The sequence below is a fragment of the Rattus norvegicus genome, chromosome 17 (genome assembly GCF_021556685.1).
Source record: "Rattus norvegicus strain SHRSP/BbbUtx chromosome 17, alternate assembly SHRSP_T2T, whole genome shotgun sequence".
In the NCBI taxonomy this organism is placed as follows: domain Eukaryota; kingdom Metazoa; phylum Chordata; class Mammalia; order Rodentia; family Muridae; genus Rattus; species Rattus norvegicus.
This window is the reverse complement of record NC_141550.1, coordinates 14,322,149-14,342,115: the sequence shown is the minus strand read 5'-3', so window position 1 is coordinate 14,342,115 and position 19,967 is coordinate 14,322,149. Positions and strand designations below refer to the sequence as shown.

The 19,967-nt window shown below is 48.7% G+C and overlaps 1 protein-coding gene and 1 long non-coding RNA gene across 2 annotated transcripts in view; both read left to right on the top strand.

The window, feature by feature from the left end:
- LOC689316 (hypothetical protein) overlaps positions 1–1,540 on the top strand; it is a 67,804-nt gene extending 66,264 nt beyond the window's left edge. The window contains 1 exon segment of the long non-coding RNA NR_144439.1: positions 1,084–1,540. This is a non-coding gene — a long non-coding RNA (hypothetical protein LOC689316).
- A 12,532-nt stretch (positions 1,541–14,072) lies between these two features.
- Spata31a5l1 (SPATA31 subfamily A member 5 like 1) lies at positions 14,073–19,724 on the top strand. The gene is made up of 4 exons (XM_087591660.1): positions 14,073–14,312; positions 15,502–15,553; positions 16,068–16,128; positions 16,380–19,724. The coding sequence occupies exons 1-4, from the start codon at positions 14,127–14,129 to the stop codon at positions 19,651–19,653; spliced, it is 3,573 nt and encodes a 1,190-aa protein (XP_087447786.1). The 5' UTR covers positions 14,073–14,126; the 3' UTR covers positions 19,654–19,724.
- Positions 19,725–19,967: the final 243 nt, after the last annotated feature.

The following is a 19,967-nucleotide window of genomic DNA, read 5'->3' as shown; positions in this document are numbered from 1 at the left end:
ACACACTATGTCTGAAATAATCAGTATGCTTTGCCAGTGACGGACGTGTGGAGGTTCCTTGACCCTCGTTTGACTTTGATGTCAATTATGGTCTTTGTGAGTTTTGCCTTTAAAAAGTCTGCACCCCTGAGCTTGGACGCCAAGAGACTCTTCAGAGGCATAAGCCTGTTCTTGGTCTGGCCATCAATAAAAAGGCCTTAAAACCTTTAACTGGCTTCATCACCATGGTTGCCAATAACTGTGTCATGTGGGTCATTTCAGTGCACTACGGTCAAGATGCTTGAACATGGAAAGATCTCCCAACCCTCCAGGGACAGAAACGATTGCTTTGTGCATAGCATAAGGTGACCTAAGGCAAGAGGGGTGACCAAGAAGAGTGTGGAGCAGAGAGCTAAGCTGACGGTTGCCCTAGACCAGGCACCTGGTCATCTTCCCAACACACGCCACTCCCCCTTTCACTGAGGAGCACCTAAAACTGGGATGACAGACATGACCTCCTCTCCCACCCCTGCACATGGGCCAGCCGTGGAGGGATCTAGTACCTCCAGATGTGTACACACGAATCCCTGTGCACTGCAGCACCAGTGAGGCCTACCATTCTTTAAAGCCATTGACCCATGTTTAAATGAAAAGGGTTTGCATACCTAGAGTAAAGAGATAGACAGGATCTTTGAATGTCAAATTATTAACAAGTCATAAGACCACTGAAGCACCCTACAGTCACTCCCTAACTAGTAAATGCCAGTGCATTGAACCCAGGGAAGTACAAAGTGTCCCAAGTCTCTCATTAGCAGAGTTACTACTGCTGACATTAATAAAGCGAAAGGGTCTGTTTTATGTGTTTGTACCATTGGTCCCCAATAGGCAGCACTGTGTTAGAAAGTTGGGAAACCCTTGAAAGTTGGAGATTCTATGGCAATACTGGGGCTTCTGGGAGGCCTGGGAGACTGTCAGTGCAATGTTAGCCAGATGCCTCACACCCTGCTGCCAGGGCCACCAGCTGAGCCCACCACCATCCTGTCCCTGCCCTCAGAAAGCCTAAGCCAAAGTAAATTCTTCCTTCTCTGTGTCATGTTTTGTCAGGTTGAGGTGAACGGCCACAAGAAAATAGCGGGAGAAAGAAGAACGTCATGTGGGCCGTACTTCCCCATGTCTGGTGCGTCTTTGGGGTGACCTCACAAGGAGTCGTCATAGGAACCTGTTCATACAAGGCACTGGCTCCAGCTGGCTTTGTGCTTATACCTGAGAGAAGCTGTTGGTTGCTTGGAAAGAAGTTGGACTTGGATAGACGTTGATAAACTTGGGCTTCCCTGATCAGTTGGACCTTGACATAGTACGTTTACTGGCTCTTTGATTTTTGATGGGGCCGTTTTGCTTGATTCTGTTGTCTTTGAGTCTCTAATTCCTGGGCTGGCCTGAAACCATGTAGACCAGATTGGCCTGGAGCTTGCTATGTAGAGCAGGCTGGTCCAGAGTTCACAGTTCTCCCTTTGCCCTGCTTCTGGAGTAATGGGATTAAAGATAGGCGTCACTTTGCCCAGCCTGTTTTGGTTTTTAAATTTTGTATTTATCCACTTACTAGCTGTGCTTTTGAGTCTGATTTACAATTACATGCAGGCAGGCCGGCAGGCATTAGAGCAAGAGCTGAGAGTTTACATCTCTCTACCTCAGAGAAAGATTGAGTTTTTAAACCTAAAAGCCTACCCAGAGTGAGACACCCTCTAATCCTTCTCAAACAGTTCCACCAACTTGAGACTCTCTCTCTCTCTCTGCCTGCCTATGGGGGTCATCCTCATTCAAACCACCATGTAGACTATTTATGCTTATCATTTTCAACTCTGGCTTTTCTCATCATAAAGCTTACATTGGTATATATTAACTGTACAAGATAAGGAATTTTATTGTGACATTTCTATACATGCATATAACGAGCTCCGATCATCTTTATTAATTCTAGCTCTGATTTTTATTGTGTTTTGTTGACTATGCTCTGTGGTTTGGTTTGTTCTTATCTTTCTATAACCTTGAAGGTCATCATCCAGTTGTTCAAGATAACTCTTTTTTTAATGACATAGGATTGTATAACCATGCACTTGTCTCCTAGACCTGCTTTGTTTGTTTGTTTGATCTAGCACTGTACAATGATGTCACACTTCACATGGTGGCAATGGAGGAGGAGCTTGAGGCCAGCCCTCTGATGAGGAAGCCCTCAAAGATAAGTCCAAGATGTCAGTGACATTTGCCTGTGGCACATCTGCAGAGACAAAGCGTGTCTGCCACATCCACACAACACCGAAGTGGCTGTGACAATCTTGGACAAGGGCGTCAACAGGACCTCCAGCATCACCACTGAGGTGGCCCTCATGGAGTCTGGATAACATACAAATATCATTACCCTCTTCCACTTAATCGACACGCCAGCAAAGCCGTATTTGGTCATAGAATTTGCAGCAGGGAAGATTGGAGAGTGTCATTGGGCCACCTCATTCTCCACTGGATGGTGACAGCACTCACGGCCCACCCAGACATAGAACTGGAGAATATCCTAGTGAAGGGGACAGACAATGCCGAGCAGTGACTTTGCATTGGGCAAGAGCTGGGGGGGGGATCCCCTGACCACCTTTCCTTTTAGCCCAAGAGATACTAACTGGAGGGCAGAGGCTACCAGGGACTTCCCATCAGCATGTGCTTCCTTGGCGTAGTAATTCATAACGCAGTCACTTCTGTGGTTGCACACCACGCAAAGCGTCAACCCCTTGAGGCCTGCGCTGGCTGATCACAGCCGCACACTATCAGGTTCTACCAACCCATCTAGGATCATGCAATGTCTCATGATGTGCTTGCTCTATGTGGGCCCCAAGACCAGGATGCCTACAGGCCAGCCCAAGGGGCATGCATGGCTATCTGACTGTGAAGGAGATTCACTTTGTAGCCTCCATAAAGACAGCCCCCAGACTCCCAGTCACGAGCATGGTGGAAACCTTGTATGTCTGGGAAATCATGACATCTACAAAGAACAGCAAGGTTAGTGAGGTGAAGCAACATACCAATAGGTTGCAACGGTGTCTGACCTATCCAGACACCTGTCGGCAGGCTGTGAAGCCTGAAGCCCTGTTCTGAAGGGACCCCTCCAAGGTCGTCAGCACCCCTTTCCCCAAGGAAGAGGTGAAGTAAACCTGCTTTCCTTTCCTCTCATCTGGAACGAGCCGATTGGAGGGGGAGGAGGAGAAGGGAAGGTGGAAGAGCTGAAGAATTTCCCGGCATACAGTGCTGCTGGGAGAAGACCACTGTGCAGCCCAGGGTTGCAGAGTGATGCCCTGGGTACCAATATCATAACCAGCAGTCTGGGGAGAGTAACACTGGCATGACATCCCACCACTTGATGACCATCCTCCTCTGCACCACCCTAGGATATGACAACCGCAGGGGCCGGTGGAGGTGACACAGGTCTATCTTCCTTCCCAGGAATCATCCTGGGCCAAACATCCCCAGGAACCAGCCTCAGGTTGTGCCCACAGCCTCTGAGTCCAGTTGACACAGGGGCTGGAAGGGTTTAGGGAGATAGACCCACGTGCTTAGAACATTTTGCTCTTGCCCTCCAGACCCAGAGAGAAGAAACTATATCCCCAAGGTAAGAGGTTACAGTGAGAGGTGAGGACATCGGAGTCTGCAGGAGACCCAATAACTGAGGCGATCTTGATACTGAAAGAATAAAGATTTTTAAACTATCCCCCACTGTCCCTGCTGTGAGGGCCAGTACACCTCACAAAAGAATAACACCACATGTTATGGGGAAGTAGTCCAGCCATAGACCACCTGGCCTCGAGAAGGCCTAGCTCAGCATAGACCATCCGGCCTCAATAAGACCTGGCCGAACGGGGCTGGGGATTTAGCTCAGTGGTAGAGCGCTTACCTAGGAAGCGCGAGGCCCTGGGTTCGGTCCCCAGCTCCGAAAAAAAGAACCAAAAAAAAAAAAAAAGAAAGAAAAGACCTGGCCGAACATAAGCCATCTGGCCTCATTAAGGCCTAACTCGACATAAGACATCTGGCCTCGATAAGGCCTGACTTACCAATCCTGAGGAAAAAGAGTTGGGGTCAGCTCGCCCCAGAGGCAGGGTGGCCTGGAGTTGGACTGAGCCCAAGCTAGATCATGTGCACCAATGTAAACAAACTAGTAAAATTGCTTTGCTTTGTGTAACTGTTGCCACCTGCCTATGTAATTCTCCCTATAAATCCCTTCCCCTAATTGGGCTTGGGGTCGACTCCTCTGTTTCTGGTTCCTCAAATACACCTCTTGTTCATTACATCAAGACTGGTTTCTCGTGAGTTCTTGGGGGGCTGTGTTGTCTCGAGATTTGAGTGGGGTCTTCCCCACTCCGCTGGCCTTTCAATACTTCTTCATTCTTATTTTATATTTGCCTTTTAATTAACCTTTGCAGTGTGCACCCATCACAAGGACATGAAATGTGATGTCTTTCACCTAAGAAGGAACTTTGTCCTTCTTAGGAAATCTGGGAAAGCTGAGGCAGAAGGGGACAGCACAGGGTGTAACTAGAGGTAGGTAGGGAAGGAGGGGGAGAGAGAGAGGGAAAGAGGGAGGGAGGGTTTGGCAAATGGAAGAACACAGGTTCAGAAGGGAGGACACAGCGGGGTGGCTCCAGGCTAAGTCCTGTCTATGTCAAAGTCTCTAATAGAGTTCTCTCCACGTATTTTTTCAAGGAGTGAAGAACACGCCCAGTTCTATGGTTATTGAATGTCGTGTCTGTTTCCAACCTGGTGTGGACGGAGAGCCACGGGAAGGATCCAAGTCAGAACTGCAGGAGCGTGTCTGCATCCACACTCATTAGACGCCAGTAGGGCACACCACCACCCTTCTACCCCCACCCCCACCCCGAGCCCATCACTCCTCCAGCTGCTGGGTTCCTGCCTCCTTCGGCTCACTGTGGTCCCAGTACTATATGCTGGAGCCAGAGAAAGACGGTTCACCACCACCCCACCCTAGCTCCTGAGGGACCTGTGGGACCTTCAGTCACCTATGGAAATTGAACCCGGGGCCTTTTCACCAGCTTGGCCCCTTCAGGCTTAACAGTCTTCTACTGACCAACGTAGGAAAGAAATACAGAAAGCAGGGGAGGGGGTGAGGAGAGGAGAAGTAGAGGAAGGGATGGGGAGAGGGGAGGGCTAGGTGAAGAGAGAAGGGAAAGGAAGGATAGAGAATGGGATGTGGGGATTGGGGCCAGAAGGAGAGTCTGTCCTGAGGAAATTCAAGATCCTGAGCTGAGGGAAAGGGATGAAGGCATTGGGTGGCAAATAGGCCATGCAGCAAGTCCCCAGAAGAGTGGAGCTGGAGGGGGCGGGACCTGGGCAGTCATGAGGAAAGGAGAGCTCCGGGTCAAGGTGCACAAATGGGAGGCAGCCTTGGCAAACTGCTCCTGGCATGGACAGGAGAGGTATGGGTAGAGAGGAGAAGGGAAGCCCCAGCTCAGGAGGAGACCATCCCTCTTCCTGTCTGACCTAGCCTTGGGCAGCTCTACTATATGCTGTGTCTTTGTCTTCTCAGCTTCCTTGGTCCAGGCCCTGGTACCCAGGTGATATTGTCATCTCCTTCCCTGACTGGTTTCCATTAGTCTGAGTTTTATTCTACCAACCCAGGAGATTGACTGGATCACTGAGTTGGTGCTGTCCCACTTTGGAGAAGACGGCCCTGTCAGGCCTTGGACACAGAAGCCCTTACAAAGCCAGTGGTCATTTTTCTACCCTGTGCCCAACACCACCTTTGGGATCAGACCTACAAGGAAATGGATTGCCATGGGACTGAAACTCTCGACCAGTGGTGCAGTATCGACTGGACACCCTCAAGTTGCCAGGCCACCTCTAGTACTAAATGGTAGGTGGAACTCTTATTGCTGAAGATGGCACTGAGTCTACTAAGTGCCAGCCGGTGGCAGAAGATGAGTTTCTGAAGCCTGGTTTTGATGAACGCTGGCCTAAGTAAGGATAAGGAGGCAGCAGAGGCCAGGCTCCCACAATCCCCAGGGGACAGTGTAATGGCCTGACTTGCTGAAGAGCTAAAAATGACTGAGTGGGTCAGCCACTGAACCTGCACCGTGCTGTAAAACCACAACTGTCAGGTGATTCCCGTGGGGGAAATAGAGGTAGAGACACCGAGCTCAAGGGACCAGAGTGGGTTTGATTGAGTGGGTGACTGCAGAGGCCAGCCTGTGACCCTGTTCACTTTATGGGACCAGGGCACGAGGAAAGAGAAGAGGGCAGCTATTGCCCTAAGTGAAGCAGGCCAGATGGGTGAGTGCTTCAGCATGGTGGTTTCTGAGGAAGGCTTTTAGTCTCTGGTGTGTACAGAGCTGCTTTCCATCAGGGTCCAGTAGCCTTGTTGTACACAATCATGTCTGCACTGCCCAGGAGGCTGGGCTGGTGGTGTGGAACTCTTACCTGAGAGAGAGAGGAAAGCAACATGCCCAACCCCCAGCACACTCTCTTATCCACAAGTTCCTACCCTCACAGTGGGGGTGGAGAGTGCCATTAGAGCTCCTATATATCAGTCTGTCTGCATAGATCCTCATGTAACCCACGATGTCTACCTCAGATTGGAACACCGAAAGAGGGGTGGTGAATAGTTAGCTTCTAGTGAAGGACAGGCTCTCCATGATGGCCCTTGGAGCTAATGAGCCAGGCCTTTTGGCCCTAGCTGTGATTCTCTGTGTGGCCTCTGACTTGGTTTTGGAGTTCAGAATCCAACCCCAGAGCCCCCCACGGGCTCTTTTGCCATCAGCTCTGTGGGCTCAGTTGGCCCATGTGAGGTATGAAGGAGCTCATCTTCTCATCTTGGGTCCCTGGTCCCAAATGGATAGGTGCAAGTGAGTTGAGGTATGGCGGGTAGAGGCCCCAGGTCCAGGCATGTTGGTGGGTGGGAGGTTTTTGTTTTGTTTTGTTTTGTTTTGTTTTGGAGCCATTTGTTCCAGAACCTGGTGCCCAGGACAGCAGCAGGGCCACCCAGGCAACATTAGTCACTGCAAATGATGACCTCTGGGAAGCCACTGCAGAAAATGCCCAGGTGTCACAAAGGAAGGAGGCAGAGAGGTTTTATGGCTGTCTCCCTTAGTCCCTGGAAACCAGCCAAAATGAACTTTCTGTCCTCTGCAGAGAAAGCTGACCTTAGTTAGTCCTGGGTAATACCAAACATTATGTCCATTATCCACCCCCTAAATGTGTTTCTTTCCTTATCGTGGTGGTGTGTCTCTGACTCCTTCCCCCTGAAGGCTTTTCCATGGTGTGAAGATTGCATGGCCAGGTTAGCCTCAACATCAAATGCACAGACTAGAATTGCTGCTGTTTCTAGCTACTCTGATAATTTACAATAGTTGAACACCAAGAAAACAAAGCCAAAGTAAACAGATGAGGTATAGAGAGAGATGTGTTGTCTGAGGAAGGGAGAGGGTGGGCTTTATCTGGGAGGCAGTGTCTTCCTCCAGGGAAAGCATAAGGATTTCACAGGGAACTGATGTATCTCAATTATGTGCGAACCAGGCCTTAGCTAGTGCAGTGAAGACATGTGCACCCTACATTGCCTGCCCATGGCATTCCTGAGCAGGATCGGTGTAAGGCTATGGAGCTCCTGCTTGAGGGTTATTTGCACCGTAACCCTGAAGCTATAAGGAGACACGCTAACAGCTCACTGACACATGAGTCTGCCTCAGACAGTGCGAGCCACACTCTGTGGACTCAGACTGGGTTTTGGAGTTCCGATATCAACCCCATAGCATCCCATGGCCATCTTTCCTGTCATCAGTTCCATTGCTTCAGTTGGAGTGAATTCTGTGGCATCAAGGCTGGTGCTGCCACCTCAGAAGTACAAGGCTCACAGCTGTTTGAGGCATGGGCACCAGCGTGTCCCAGACTTCACACCCACAGGCAACTGGAGATCGGGCCCATACCTCTCACTGAAACTGGAAGTACACTGTAGCCAGACGTGGCAAGAAGAACAATTTCATTAAAAAAGAATATAAAAAGGCCTCATTTTTCCCCATGCTAGCCTTCACACTTGGTCTACCATTTTTATTTGCAGGGATACGGGACATGGCCCCAGAAGCCCCTTTTGCCCGTTATGGCCTTGTTCTTGCTGTGCAGGAAATACTGAGTGATGCCAGGAGTGATCCCCTGGCCAAGGCCACCGCCCTGCTGAAAAGTGGCGATGCATGCCGCTTCCTATGGAGGTTTCCACGATTGCAGAAAACAGAGGTGTCCAAGTGCTCCTAAGTGTCCTCTACGCTGTCCCAGGACACGGTTCTCCTTTGTTCTGTTTGGCAAGCTTCAAGCTTCCCCCTGGCCCCTGGATGTTTGTGAACTAAATGAAAAGCCACATCAGTAGAAATGCTATGCAGGGGCTCTGGGTTCCTTAAAAATGGGGCTTACGGTAGACCTGCATATATAAATAAGCCTTTCACCTGCTGACCCAGGGTGAAAATGCTACTTGCCTTAGAATAAAAAATATTAAAGTGCAGATGTGGAGTGTCCAGGTCTTTGTTGGTTTCCTCCAGTCATTCTTTGAGGCATGGTGTCCCCTTCCTTGCTTACAGTAGGTGACACTTGTTCTCACAGTTACCTGCAGCATCCTTCTCTGCTTCCAACATCCTCATGAGGAACAGTGACAGGCGAGCCACACAGCATATCATTCTAGAGACGTCCTACAATGCAAAGAGAGGTGCCGATTTGTTCAACAGACCCATGCAGCTAGGTATGTGTCGGGCACAGCACCGGGTCCCAGGCATACTGTCATGGCAACGATGCTGTTCTGCCCCTGGGGCTGAGGTGGCTGGGAGCACAGAAGGTGAGGCTACTGCTTAATGACAGAGCTCACACTGGTCACTCTCGGGAACCTATGAACACATATGTGCACACAGGTATGCGTGTACATGCACACACAGGGAGAGATGAAGAAGCATGTGTGGTAAAGTCTATGACTTTGAAGGCAAGAGCAACTGAGACCCTTTGGAGAAGAGCTGCTTGCTGCAGAGTCTGAAGGAGTTCCTGGATGACATGACATGTCACCTTAATCTAGAACACGGTTAAACTCAACATAGAAAAAAAAAAAAAAGATCAAACTGTGGGGTCTGTGCTCATGCTTCATGGTGCTTTCAGAGGCAAGAAAGTTCAAGGAACACAGAAAAACGTCATCAGCTGAGCCTCCCCACCTCTCATCTCTCTCTCTCTCTCTCTCTCTCTCTCTCTCTCTCTCTCTCTCTCACACACACACACACACACACGGCTAAATCTGAGGTTTGAAAACACTGCCCAAGCTGATCTTGAACTCCTAGGCTCAGAAAGCCTCCTGCTTTATCCTCCTGACTAGTAGGTAGCACACTCCAGGGGCCCAGTGAGCAGACCTTACTTGAGCCACTGGGGCCGGTCTTTGTTCCTGGGGCTGGTGGGAAAGGGTGAGGCCTCTTCAATGGGACATATCTGATCACCTCAGGCTGGGTATCTCTTCCCGGGGGGCGGGGGGTGTAAGCCTGGGGCTGGGCCCAGACAGATGTAAGCCTGGGGCTGGGTGGCACAATCAACTGAGGCCTCAAAACTGAAGAAGAATTTAGACAGCTCTGCCTCTCACCATGTACAAATATCAGATCAAAATAGACAAAAGACCTGAATTTAACATCTTTTTTAAAGATTTGTTTACTTCATGTATGAGTCCACTGTCACTGTCTTCAGACACACCAGAAGAGAGAATCAGGTCCTATTACAGATGGTTGTGAGCCACCATGTGGTTGCTGGGAATTGAACTCAGGACCTCTGGAAGAGCTGTCAGTGCTCTTAACCACTGAGCCATCTCTCCAGCCTCAAAAGACCTGAATTTCAACCCTGAGTGCTGAGGCTGCTGGAGGGAGGAGAAGGAAGAGTCTTCCTACACAGGCATTGGCAGAACTCTCTGACTGGAGCACCAAGAGCACAGGGAAGGACCCATGTGTGACAATGAGAGTACATGAAACCATGTGTGACAATGAGAGTACATGAAATTAAAAAGCTTCAGCACAAGAAGATGCTAGCATTCGAGGGAACAGACCTCCTAAAGTATGGGATAAGATCATCACTGTGGGGTGCTAACATCGGAATGTAAAGAGTTGCAAATGTTAAACACTAAAAGACAAGCGGTCAGTCAATGGGCTAATGAGCTGGACAGTTCTCAAAAGGAAATAGGGCAGAGCCGTCTCCACTGGAGATGGTAGGAGTCATGGGGCCAGCGCAGCCGCTTGACACAGTTTCAGCAAGGCTGAGCTGCATGCTGTAATTGCTGTCACTCTGTCTCTCAGTGTACTGCATTCTTGGGGACTTTCTACGTTGTGGTTCATTTCGTGGGGCCCCCTGCCAATCCAGGCAGAGAGCTGGGGTTCCGCCAGAGCCTATGTCAGCGTTCCCGTCCAGAGACTCCTTGAGGACAAGTGTGACCAGAGGCATGGTTATCACTAATGGTATTTCATTTTTAAGGATAATTTGACCATGAGACATGTCTGACCCTGACAGCTTCCGCCTTCACAGTTCAAAGATGACTTTGAGCATCTTTGTCTCCAGGCGAGGTTGCTTATTGTGACAAGGTAGCCCCTGGGCAGAACTCGCCTACATCATCTGCAGATAAAATACTGTCCAAAAAGGAAAAACAAGATGTGGGATAGTTGACTGCCAAACTCTGCCAAGACAGGGTAAGCTAGTTCTCCATTGCTTCTGCTTCATTTCAAGGTCTGTCAGATGGTACTGGGCCTGAAGGCTGGAGACGATGCTCCAACTTTATAAGAAATTGGGGGCTTTCCACATAGTCAGCCGTCTCTACAAACTGTTTAAGTCCTAGAATCTATGTTTTGTGTTTCGTATATACTCAGATAATAGTTAATTCGTTCTGGGATTTCTGATGTGTTGAAGACTGGTTAGAGTCTCATAAGCAAACTTGAGTTGTTTAGCATTGAGAGATACGATATAGACTTGACAGGATGGTTCTCAGATGGTAATGCAAAATACAATCAGAACGTAATTCAGGTGTAGAATCGTAAACTCTTAAAGTTCAGATAAAGAGTAGAGTGCTTTATCTAAATTGACAAATATGATAGACTGTATGTTAAAAGCATATTATATTTTACCATTTGCATAATTGTGAGAATTGTGCTCAATTTATATCTGAGAGAAAAGAGCCTTTTAATTGTACAAAAAGGGGGAACTGTGGTCAGTTGCCCTGGCGCTGTTTGTATTTTGATGTTAATCTCGCTTCCTCCAGAGGGTCTGCAGAAGTAGATCACATACTCAGGTGATCTTCCTGAACATCCTCCCCATTCTTACTGGACAAATAAAGACATGAGCCAATGATTGGGCAGTGGAAAAGAAAGGTGGAACGGGTGGTCTCAGATAGGAGGAGGAGGAAGATGGGGCAGAACCACATGGCTTGAAGAAGCTGCAGGTATCGGGGTGGGGGTCTCATAGCTGGGGACCAGACAGATACAGTGATAGACCCGCCCACTCTAGGAACAGAGTTCATAAATATAATAACTGGTTGTGTGCTTTTTATGCGGGCTTATCAGGGTAAGAAATTACCACAAAAACCTAAACTTCCTGTTCTCTGTGAAACAGGTCTACCTCCAGAGCCCTATGGATTCCAGCCTACAGAATGAGTCTTAGTCAAGAGATACTGGCATTAAATCAATGCTGGAAAGACGCCCATGCCATCCTTCACATCTACCACCATAAATGTTGACACAACTGTAGTGTGCATTCATCACTCACTCTTGAATGGCAGATCCGTTATCAGCTGAGGCCAAACTGGAGCAGCTGGAGGTTACTCAGCCTCGGGACTCCCTCCTGTGTCCCACTGATGGGCCACCTACCCAAGCCACAGGGGCACCATGAGGACTTGAGTGGTACCAACCCTGATACCCCCTCTAAAATATAATAATAGCTTCAGGAAGTCCCATGATTGGGACTTCCGGTTACCAGAGAAGGGACAGTGAGACATCAAATTTCTGGGTTTTAAACTCCATCTTAGAAAACCTGAGCTTAGCTCCCATTTCTTGTCTACGTCCAGCAAGGGCTCCACCCCCAGGTCATCCCACCAACAAATCCAGCATCTCGCACCAGTTTCCAGGGGTCCCCAACAAATCTGCACCTCCAGGTTACACGCCCACCCCTGCCCAACAGCCCCACTAAGTAGGAGAAATGCAGAAGTTAATTTTATGGTTTAGCTCCCAACAGCAGCCAATTATGTTAAGGCAACAGTAACCTCCCACTCATGTGCATTCCAGGCTAGAAACACTTACACCTTGCTTGCCATTTTCTATAGAACCTGACCCGATGAGCGTTCAGAGCTTTTCTCTGCTGGAACCTTCCTGTGGGTTGGTAGTGACTTAAGCCAGAAATCCAGCTTGTAAATAAAGAACCTGGTGTGATCAAATCAGATTGGCTCCTGATTGGACCTTAGGGGTCAGGAAACTATTCTTAGTTTCCGGGGGAGTTCAAATTAAGGCAACTTTTGAGATTCCATTTTGCCTAATGACAATGGCTAAGATCAACACAAAGGAGAAATTCTACCAAAGATGAGTGAAGGGACCTGTCAGAGCTGGGATTGGGTGTGTAAACTGGAGCAGCATGTTGGAAATTGTTCTAGAGTTCCTAAAAACAGAACTACCATAGCCCCAGGGATACCATTTCTCAGCATGGACTCAAAGGATGCGGTCTACACCCTGCCAAGGAGATACCTGCACATCCATGTTGACTGTGATTCTACTACCAAAAGCAAGACAATTGGGTAGTTGAAAAATGCCTAAATAAATTCTTTCAGAGTTTGCTCCTTTGAAAAAGTGAACATGTAAAGAAAAGAAGCAAAACACTATTAGTCATACAAATTATCATAGCTAGTTTAGTTCATAATTAGCCACATGCATTTTTATGGTTAAGAACTGAATTTCACTTTCCGTGCCGTTCTATAGCTGAAGAAAATAAAAGTATACTGTTTTAGAATTAATTGAATAATGACAAAATTGAAAATAGGAGGTAAATGGAAGTTTTGCGTCTGACTTGAGACGAGCTGGGATCACATAATGGACAGACATGGATCTGCAGACAGAACACAACCTGAGAATAACAATCCCCAAGGAAAAAACTCAAGTTCCACACAGAAGCCACTTTGTCAGAAACTCGGAACCTGATGGACTTATGCAGACAGCTTCCAGGACACAAGGGTGGAGTGAAAACGTCTGGTTTCTTTAGAGACTCCGGTTATACTGAGGTTTTCCTGGGGCAGACAGGTGAGAGAGTTTGGCTGAAGCAGTCACAGGTGAAAGGATGCTTTGCTGTAGCAAACACGTGAGGGGACACATGACGTTTAGAAGGGACATTGATATGACCCAACAGACAAGGAGCTCCACCTTTGGTTCGCCTTGCCCTCCCTTGCTCGTCATTGCTTGTGACAAGTTTGTATTGATTGGTTCCCCCTACAATTGCTGAGCTCTGCCTGTGGGGTCTTCTTAGAGAGAAAGTCACCAGAGAACTTCTAGTGAGATTCCCGAGTCTCCTTGGACTCTGGCTCCACTGGGGAGGCTTGCAGACTCTTCAGACATAACTGCCCTTGGTGATTAGTGTGTTCCTTGTACCCAGGGGACTGATCTGAAGGAGCTGACTCATGGTTGGTGTTTGCTAGGGGACTGGATGAGAACAGGGATTGTAATTGCCCAGTAGAACTATTTCTACACACGTCTGCTTCTCCCAGATCTCTAATAACCTTTCTTTCCCACTTTCTCTGTGGGCTGGGGGGCTAGAGGGGAAGAGAACCCTTACTAAAGTAGGATAAACATAATATATGTCTACACAAAAGACTACTGAGGCTCAGGGATAAGGAACAAAGCATAAACTGGGATCTATTTGTGACTGGTTCCCTTGGAAGGAGGGAGCAAGGACAGCACACACGAGGGACTCCTGGGCTGGAGGCTGGGGACAGGCTGTGGCATCCCCTCTCTTGGCAGGAGCCCTTTGTGATGAGGAGGCCACAGCTGTGTGATGCTGCCTGAGCCCTCCTGACACATCTCACACTGCAGCCCAGGGCTCAGTGGCCTGTGAGCTGCACTGCCATTCAGAAGATGGAGAGATTTCTCAATCTGATGAAAGGCATTCTTTACTCATGGATGAGCCCCAACTCTGTGAACACAGCAATGGACCTGAGCATTGCCATTCTGTGTGGGGTGGGGCTCTTTTTCCTACTAATCACCTTCCTGAAGGACTGCCCACTGTCACCAGCTTCTGGAAACAAAACAGACATCCCAAAGGTGAGGGGAGCTTTGGTCCACACACAATGGAGCAGTAAGCTGTTGTTCATGACGGTTACTCTCATATTTCCTGGAAAACAGGTTTAGTGGCAGTTGATTATTTTATAAAAACATTAACATAAGAAGATGTTCTTTGTTTTAACTCAGGGATGGGATGTAGGCTGCTTACCTTGTCCACAGCAGCTGAGTGAGCCTTGCTCATGGTCAAGCCAGAGCATGATTTTCCATCAGCTGCGAGTTTCTCTGTTCCTGTGACTTCTGGAACTCTGGGGACTTTCCAGAATAAACAAATGCCAGGTCCTTAGGAGACATGTGGGTCCTTTGTTGTGGGTCTCTGGTGTTTGTGGTTTGTTCAGTAGTTGTTTGTGCAGAAGAAAGAAGAAAAAGAAATTTGGTATCCTGACAGGGAAGATGAAAGGAATTCAATCCACCTAATCGACAGATATGGATAATCTACCAATAACTTCTCCCCCTTTCCCTGCTATTTTTCTCCCCTATCTAGTGTTAGGGGATAGAATGGGTGGGAGAAAGGGGTGGGGGAGGTGGAAGAAAGGCGAAGCTACAAAGTAGCTAATGTCCAGCTGCAGACAGGTGAGGGGAAATCTCAGAGTCAGACAGGGCTGACAGGCAGCAAAGGGGTGAGAATGGCCCTGAGGTGTCTGCCTGAAGCTCTCAAACCATGTCTAAGGAGGCAGAGAGGACACTCAGGACGACTGGGCTCCATGGGCAGATGCATTTCTGAGTTGGTGGGGACTCAGGACACCCTCAGTGAAAGGTCATCTGTCCTCATTCAGGTGCTTGCCTTCTTTGGGTTGGGCTGATGTGAAGCAGGTGATGAGACCAAGGCCCTCAGATCAGGGCTTGAGTCTCCTCTGCTCTGAGGAAGCAGATATCACCTGACAGCACAGAGACAGCTGCAGAGAGCAGCCTTAGGTAGGAGGATCCTGTCTGAGGAACAGTGACTGAGGTCATCCCTGGTAAGGGTGGTATACATAGCAGCTTCTGCTGTTTATCCAAGAAGGCCAAAAGGAAATGTTTGCACACAGTGAGAATGACGCAGGATGGATGAGAGAGAGCCCGCTGAGAAATGCAGATTTCATGTTATCCCTGAGAACAGAGAGCAGGAAGGTTGTCTACCAGAGAGAGGAGGAAAGGACGCAGGGTCACTTGTGTTGTTTCTAACTGGCAGGATGTGAAGAGGGGGCAGAGCAACACCAGGAGGAAAACTGATGTGGAAAAAGGTAGGCTTCTGCTTTTCTGTGGAGAGAAACGCCCTCTGGCCTAACCCTCAGTCAGGAGGACACGATATGCAGGAAAGAAGAGGGAACTTCTGGGAAGGAAATTATCATTATGGAATCCCCAAGTTTGTGATAGAAAGGAGTTGTGGTTGGCCTGGGCTGGGTACTATTCAGAGGACTGTTGTGCAAGGCACTGGAGTGATACTGTGCCCTGTATGGGGACTCCCAGGTCCAACTGACACCAGGTAGCTTCAGTTCTCCCACCTGCATTTCTATTTCAGATAACTGACCCTGTGGCCATTATAGTGTTGTCAGTGGAATTACAAGGTCTGACAGAGGAGCAAGGACAGTGTAAATGGAGAGAGGAGGTCCCTCCATGCCCCTTGCTCATGCTCAGTGTTCTGTCCTTGGACTATGGTGGTTGAGCATTAGAGTCTTACCATGGGTAATCATAAGACAGATGCCACTCTCTTGTGTGTTCTCACTCCTTATCCTGATCCTACATAACTATCTCCAGGTTGTAGAGATGGAGGGGAAAATGTGGAAGAGACCAAGACTCCATCACAACCTATGAAAATGTAAGAAATCTTTGTCTTGTGGAATTTTTCATACCAGAATGTGAGCTCTGGGTCTGGTGAGCTCTGGGTCTGGGCATCTTCATATGGAAGGTGTATGCAGGGTGGGATTTGAAGGCAGCCATGTAGTATGCGACACCAAGGGACTGGGATATGGGGCAAGGGAGGGCTCTGAGTACAAATGCCATACTTATAGACTTGAGGGCCCCTTGATCCTCTGCTTGGGCAGAGGTTTTCACCTCCTTCTTTTGCAGTCTGACTAGGCAACTTCTCCAGGACTCTACACCACAACCCTTTTGGAACTCAAGTCAGAAAACGGACCACCTTTTACTCTCTGAGCTGTTTTCTTCCCTCATGAGCTTAGAGGATCTTATATTGCAGAAATTTAATCGATGTTTCTGGGGCACATCCTCTATTTTCTCTGAATCAGTTGTGGCTATGGCCCATGTCCTCAGAAACCCTTGCTTTGAACAACAGAAATCTGTGAGGTTTAGTGATCCCTGTGTCCCTGCCCAAGCTCCATCCCAGGCTCAAGGACTTCAGCATTACTGGTACCAGCCACTGCCTCACGAACATAGGAAAACAAGCTTGGTAGATCTGACATGGGTCCCAGAAAAGGAAATCCTCCCAAGATCTACCCCAAAACAAATACATCCCAGTTTGAAGAGAAGGGCCTATGGAGTGTCATGTCCTACCACTGAGAAAGGGATCCAGACATCCCTACCCCCTGAATGCCTGTCCCATAAACATGGACTGTATTCTAAAGCCGTCAAAGGTTATGTTAAACGAAACCATCAAAAAGCCATTGGAAAGCCCCCTGGGAACTTGCCCAGGGACACCCTGAAGACTAAGGCTATCAGGCCTGCATCTGAGCATCTTCGGATGTTCCAGTACCACAAGGTGCCACAGACTAAAGAAAAGGCAACAAATGTGGGAGAACAACAAGGAACCCACATCAGATTCCCTCCATCCAAGAAACTGAAGCAGCTTCAGGGACGTTTCCCACCAAACACTGATCATTATTGCAAGAGAAGGCCTCAACTCTCCCAGCCTGGCCAGCCCTCCATCCTCAATTCCAAGAGCTACAATTTAGGCAAAATCTTAGCGTCTGTGTTTGCAGGGATGACCTTAATGAAGGACAGAGCAGACTGTACTATGCAGTCTCAAGTCTCCCAGGCTCCACAGGCTTCCGTCCGCAACTCCAAAAGGTACAAACATAGTAAAAGGATGGGGTCTGAGCCCAGAAGGGTGCCCTTAAAGAAAGACACAGCAAGGTATGATATGGGAAAGCCCATCAAGAAGGGACGTGGTGCTGGGGCAAAAAATGTGCCTCACAGTTCATGGAGCATCACTGGGAAGGGGCTGAAAGCCAGGAACCCTGCACTGAGGACAGACGAGCTGTCCGACATAAACCCTACTGACGATCATTCTCTGCATGACTTAGAGGCTAAAAGGAAGCTGGCATCAAATAGCACAAAACTTCCAGTCAAACACAGAAGGACACCATATCTACAGATCCTTGAGGCACTGGATCCCACCCCATATAGGGTTCCAGCCTCAAAATGTTCCCGTGTTGTATTTCCCTCCTCACTCATCTGGGATTCCAAGGAGGAATACTACTCCAAGGCTGCCGTGATCCTGGAAAATTTGCATCACCAGGACCCAGGAGGGACAAGGGTAGAAAGTGCATCAGCTGCCAGTCTAGAGAGGGCTCTGTCTATGCACTCAACTGCAGAGGTGCAGAAGACACAAAGAGCCCCTCCACCTGCTGCCAGCCATAGACTCCCAAAAACACATCCAGATCTACTGAAGAGACACCTGAGTATTCAGCGCTCTGCTTTGTACTTTGAGGCAAAACCGCAGGAGGGCAGGATTATCCGAGGGATTGGAAAGGGCAGCCTACAACAAAATAACAACCCCCAAAAGGCCAAGCATGCACCACTCAAGAGCTTTCATGAGGGGGACTCAAGACATCACTTGTGGAATGGGACAGTGGTGGGCCCTGGAGAATGGGCTTCAGCAGCCAAACAGACTAAAGCAGGGGAGGTAAAAAAAGAGACACCTTATGCATGGAGAGGGAGTCTGGGATCCAACGAGAGTCACACTGGCAAGGACATCAATATCAGTCCCAGGGTCTTTGGCTCTTTAGGGGCCAAGAGAAGCCCAGGCCATCTCCAAACATGTACTCCACAACACTCGCAGGACTCAACTCTAAGAACACAAGGGTACAGGAGTATCAGTGTCAGTTCAAACAAGCAGCCACAGCCCAGGCCCGGGAGACACGATCCAGAATGCCCCAGTACAGTACACCCTGCCAAGGTCAACTTGTCTTCAGAGCACTCAATGTCCAGCTTCCAGAATACGTGCCAAAAGCCAAAGACTGCCCAGGGCTCATGTGATGTCTTCCTGAGGACGCATGAGAGGGCAGATACTGAAGAGAATAGAGTCCTGAAGGATAAGATTAGAATAAATCATCTCAAGGACTTGTGTCTCCACAAAGAGAGGCAGGGTTCTATAAGACCTACAGCCATAAGCCAGGGAGAAAGGCTTGGGAGATCAAGGCCTTGTAGCCTGAGCTCCACACAGCTCAAGGATACAGCAAGGACTCGGACATCAGATAAAGGAGAGGCTACTTCTAAAAGCTCTTGGAAGAGCGACATAAGGGAGATTTTAAAACATGGATATGTTGGCTCCAAAGACATTGGACAAGGGGACACTTCAAAGAAAGATCAGCCCCCAGCAGTGGCTGAGCGGACAGAGGAAGACTGGACAGGGAAAAAGGTCATCTGCAGTATGATAGCTCACCTGCAATACCTTATGAACTTTCTGTTTGAGGTCATAGAGGACACTGAACAGGACACATCAAAGGTACAAGGGTGTGAAATAGAATCCCTGAAATTCCAGCTGGGTAGCTCATCCCACTCTTCTGAGGGTGTCTATGGCATAAATCAAGGTACACCAGCAAGCACAGTGAGCAGGGGCCACACCAGCCCCGAGATGCATAACTGTTCCTTCACAAAAAGAGGGATTGGAGACAAAACACAGTCAGGGATTAAAGCCAAGACAGCCTGTGACCAACATCTGAACCAGGTGAACAGAGGGATGTTCTCAGACCAGCTCCCTATGCCCAAAAAATATGACCTTTCACGTATGTACAGGGGAATTCAACACCAGCAGGAGCTGGGTCTCACAGACCAGACCTGTGACCAACATAAAATTACAGAAAAGTTAGGAATGACCCACTGTCCACATGGAGGCACCAAGGGACACAACTATTCCTTTGGATATAGAAAACTTGGAGACCAACAACAGCCAGACTTTACCCATAAGGCCTTGGACCCACATCAAAGTGCAAAGGAAGACATGGGCTGTGTCTCCTGTCTGAGTCCCAAAGGGAGCCGTCCAGTCAAGCACAGGCGAACTGACTGCTTCTCACCTTCAGTTGCTGCCCAGCAAGCCTCTGGCACCAGAACAGGGCAAGGAGTAGGTGGCTCAGGCTGTCCTTGCCTTCTCACACCGATTTTCTAGAAGGTGTCCCATCTGCCCAGCCATTGTGTCCCCCATGCCTCCTAGTAATAAACTTGGTGTTGTCCCTGTAAAGAAAGTCGTTTCTTTCTGGAAGTCTTCCTCCTGAGCTCATGGCTCCTTCCCAGATGGGAGCTGCTTCCTGGTAAGCACTCCTGTCTTTCAGGACAGTGGTTCCTGTCTCACAGTGATGGAGCAGGGGAGGGTCAGCATTGCTCCTGCCCCAGTGCAGTTTATGGAGAGACAGGGCAGGTGGGAAGGCACGGTCACTTTCAGGTGTCACCCTCACACACTCCCTTTGCTGTGCAGTTAGTAAT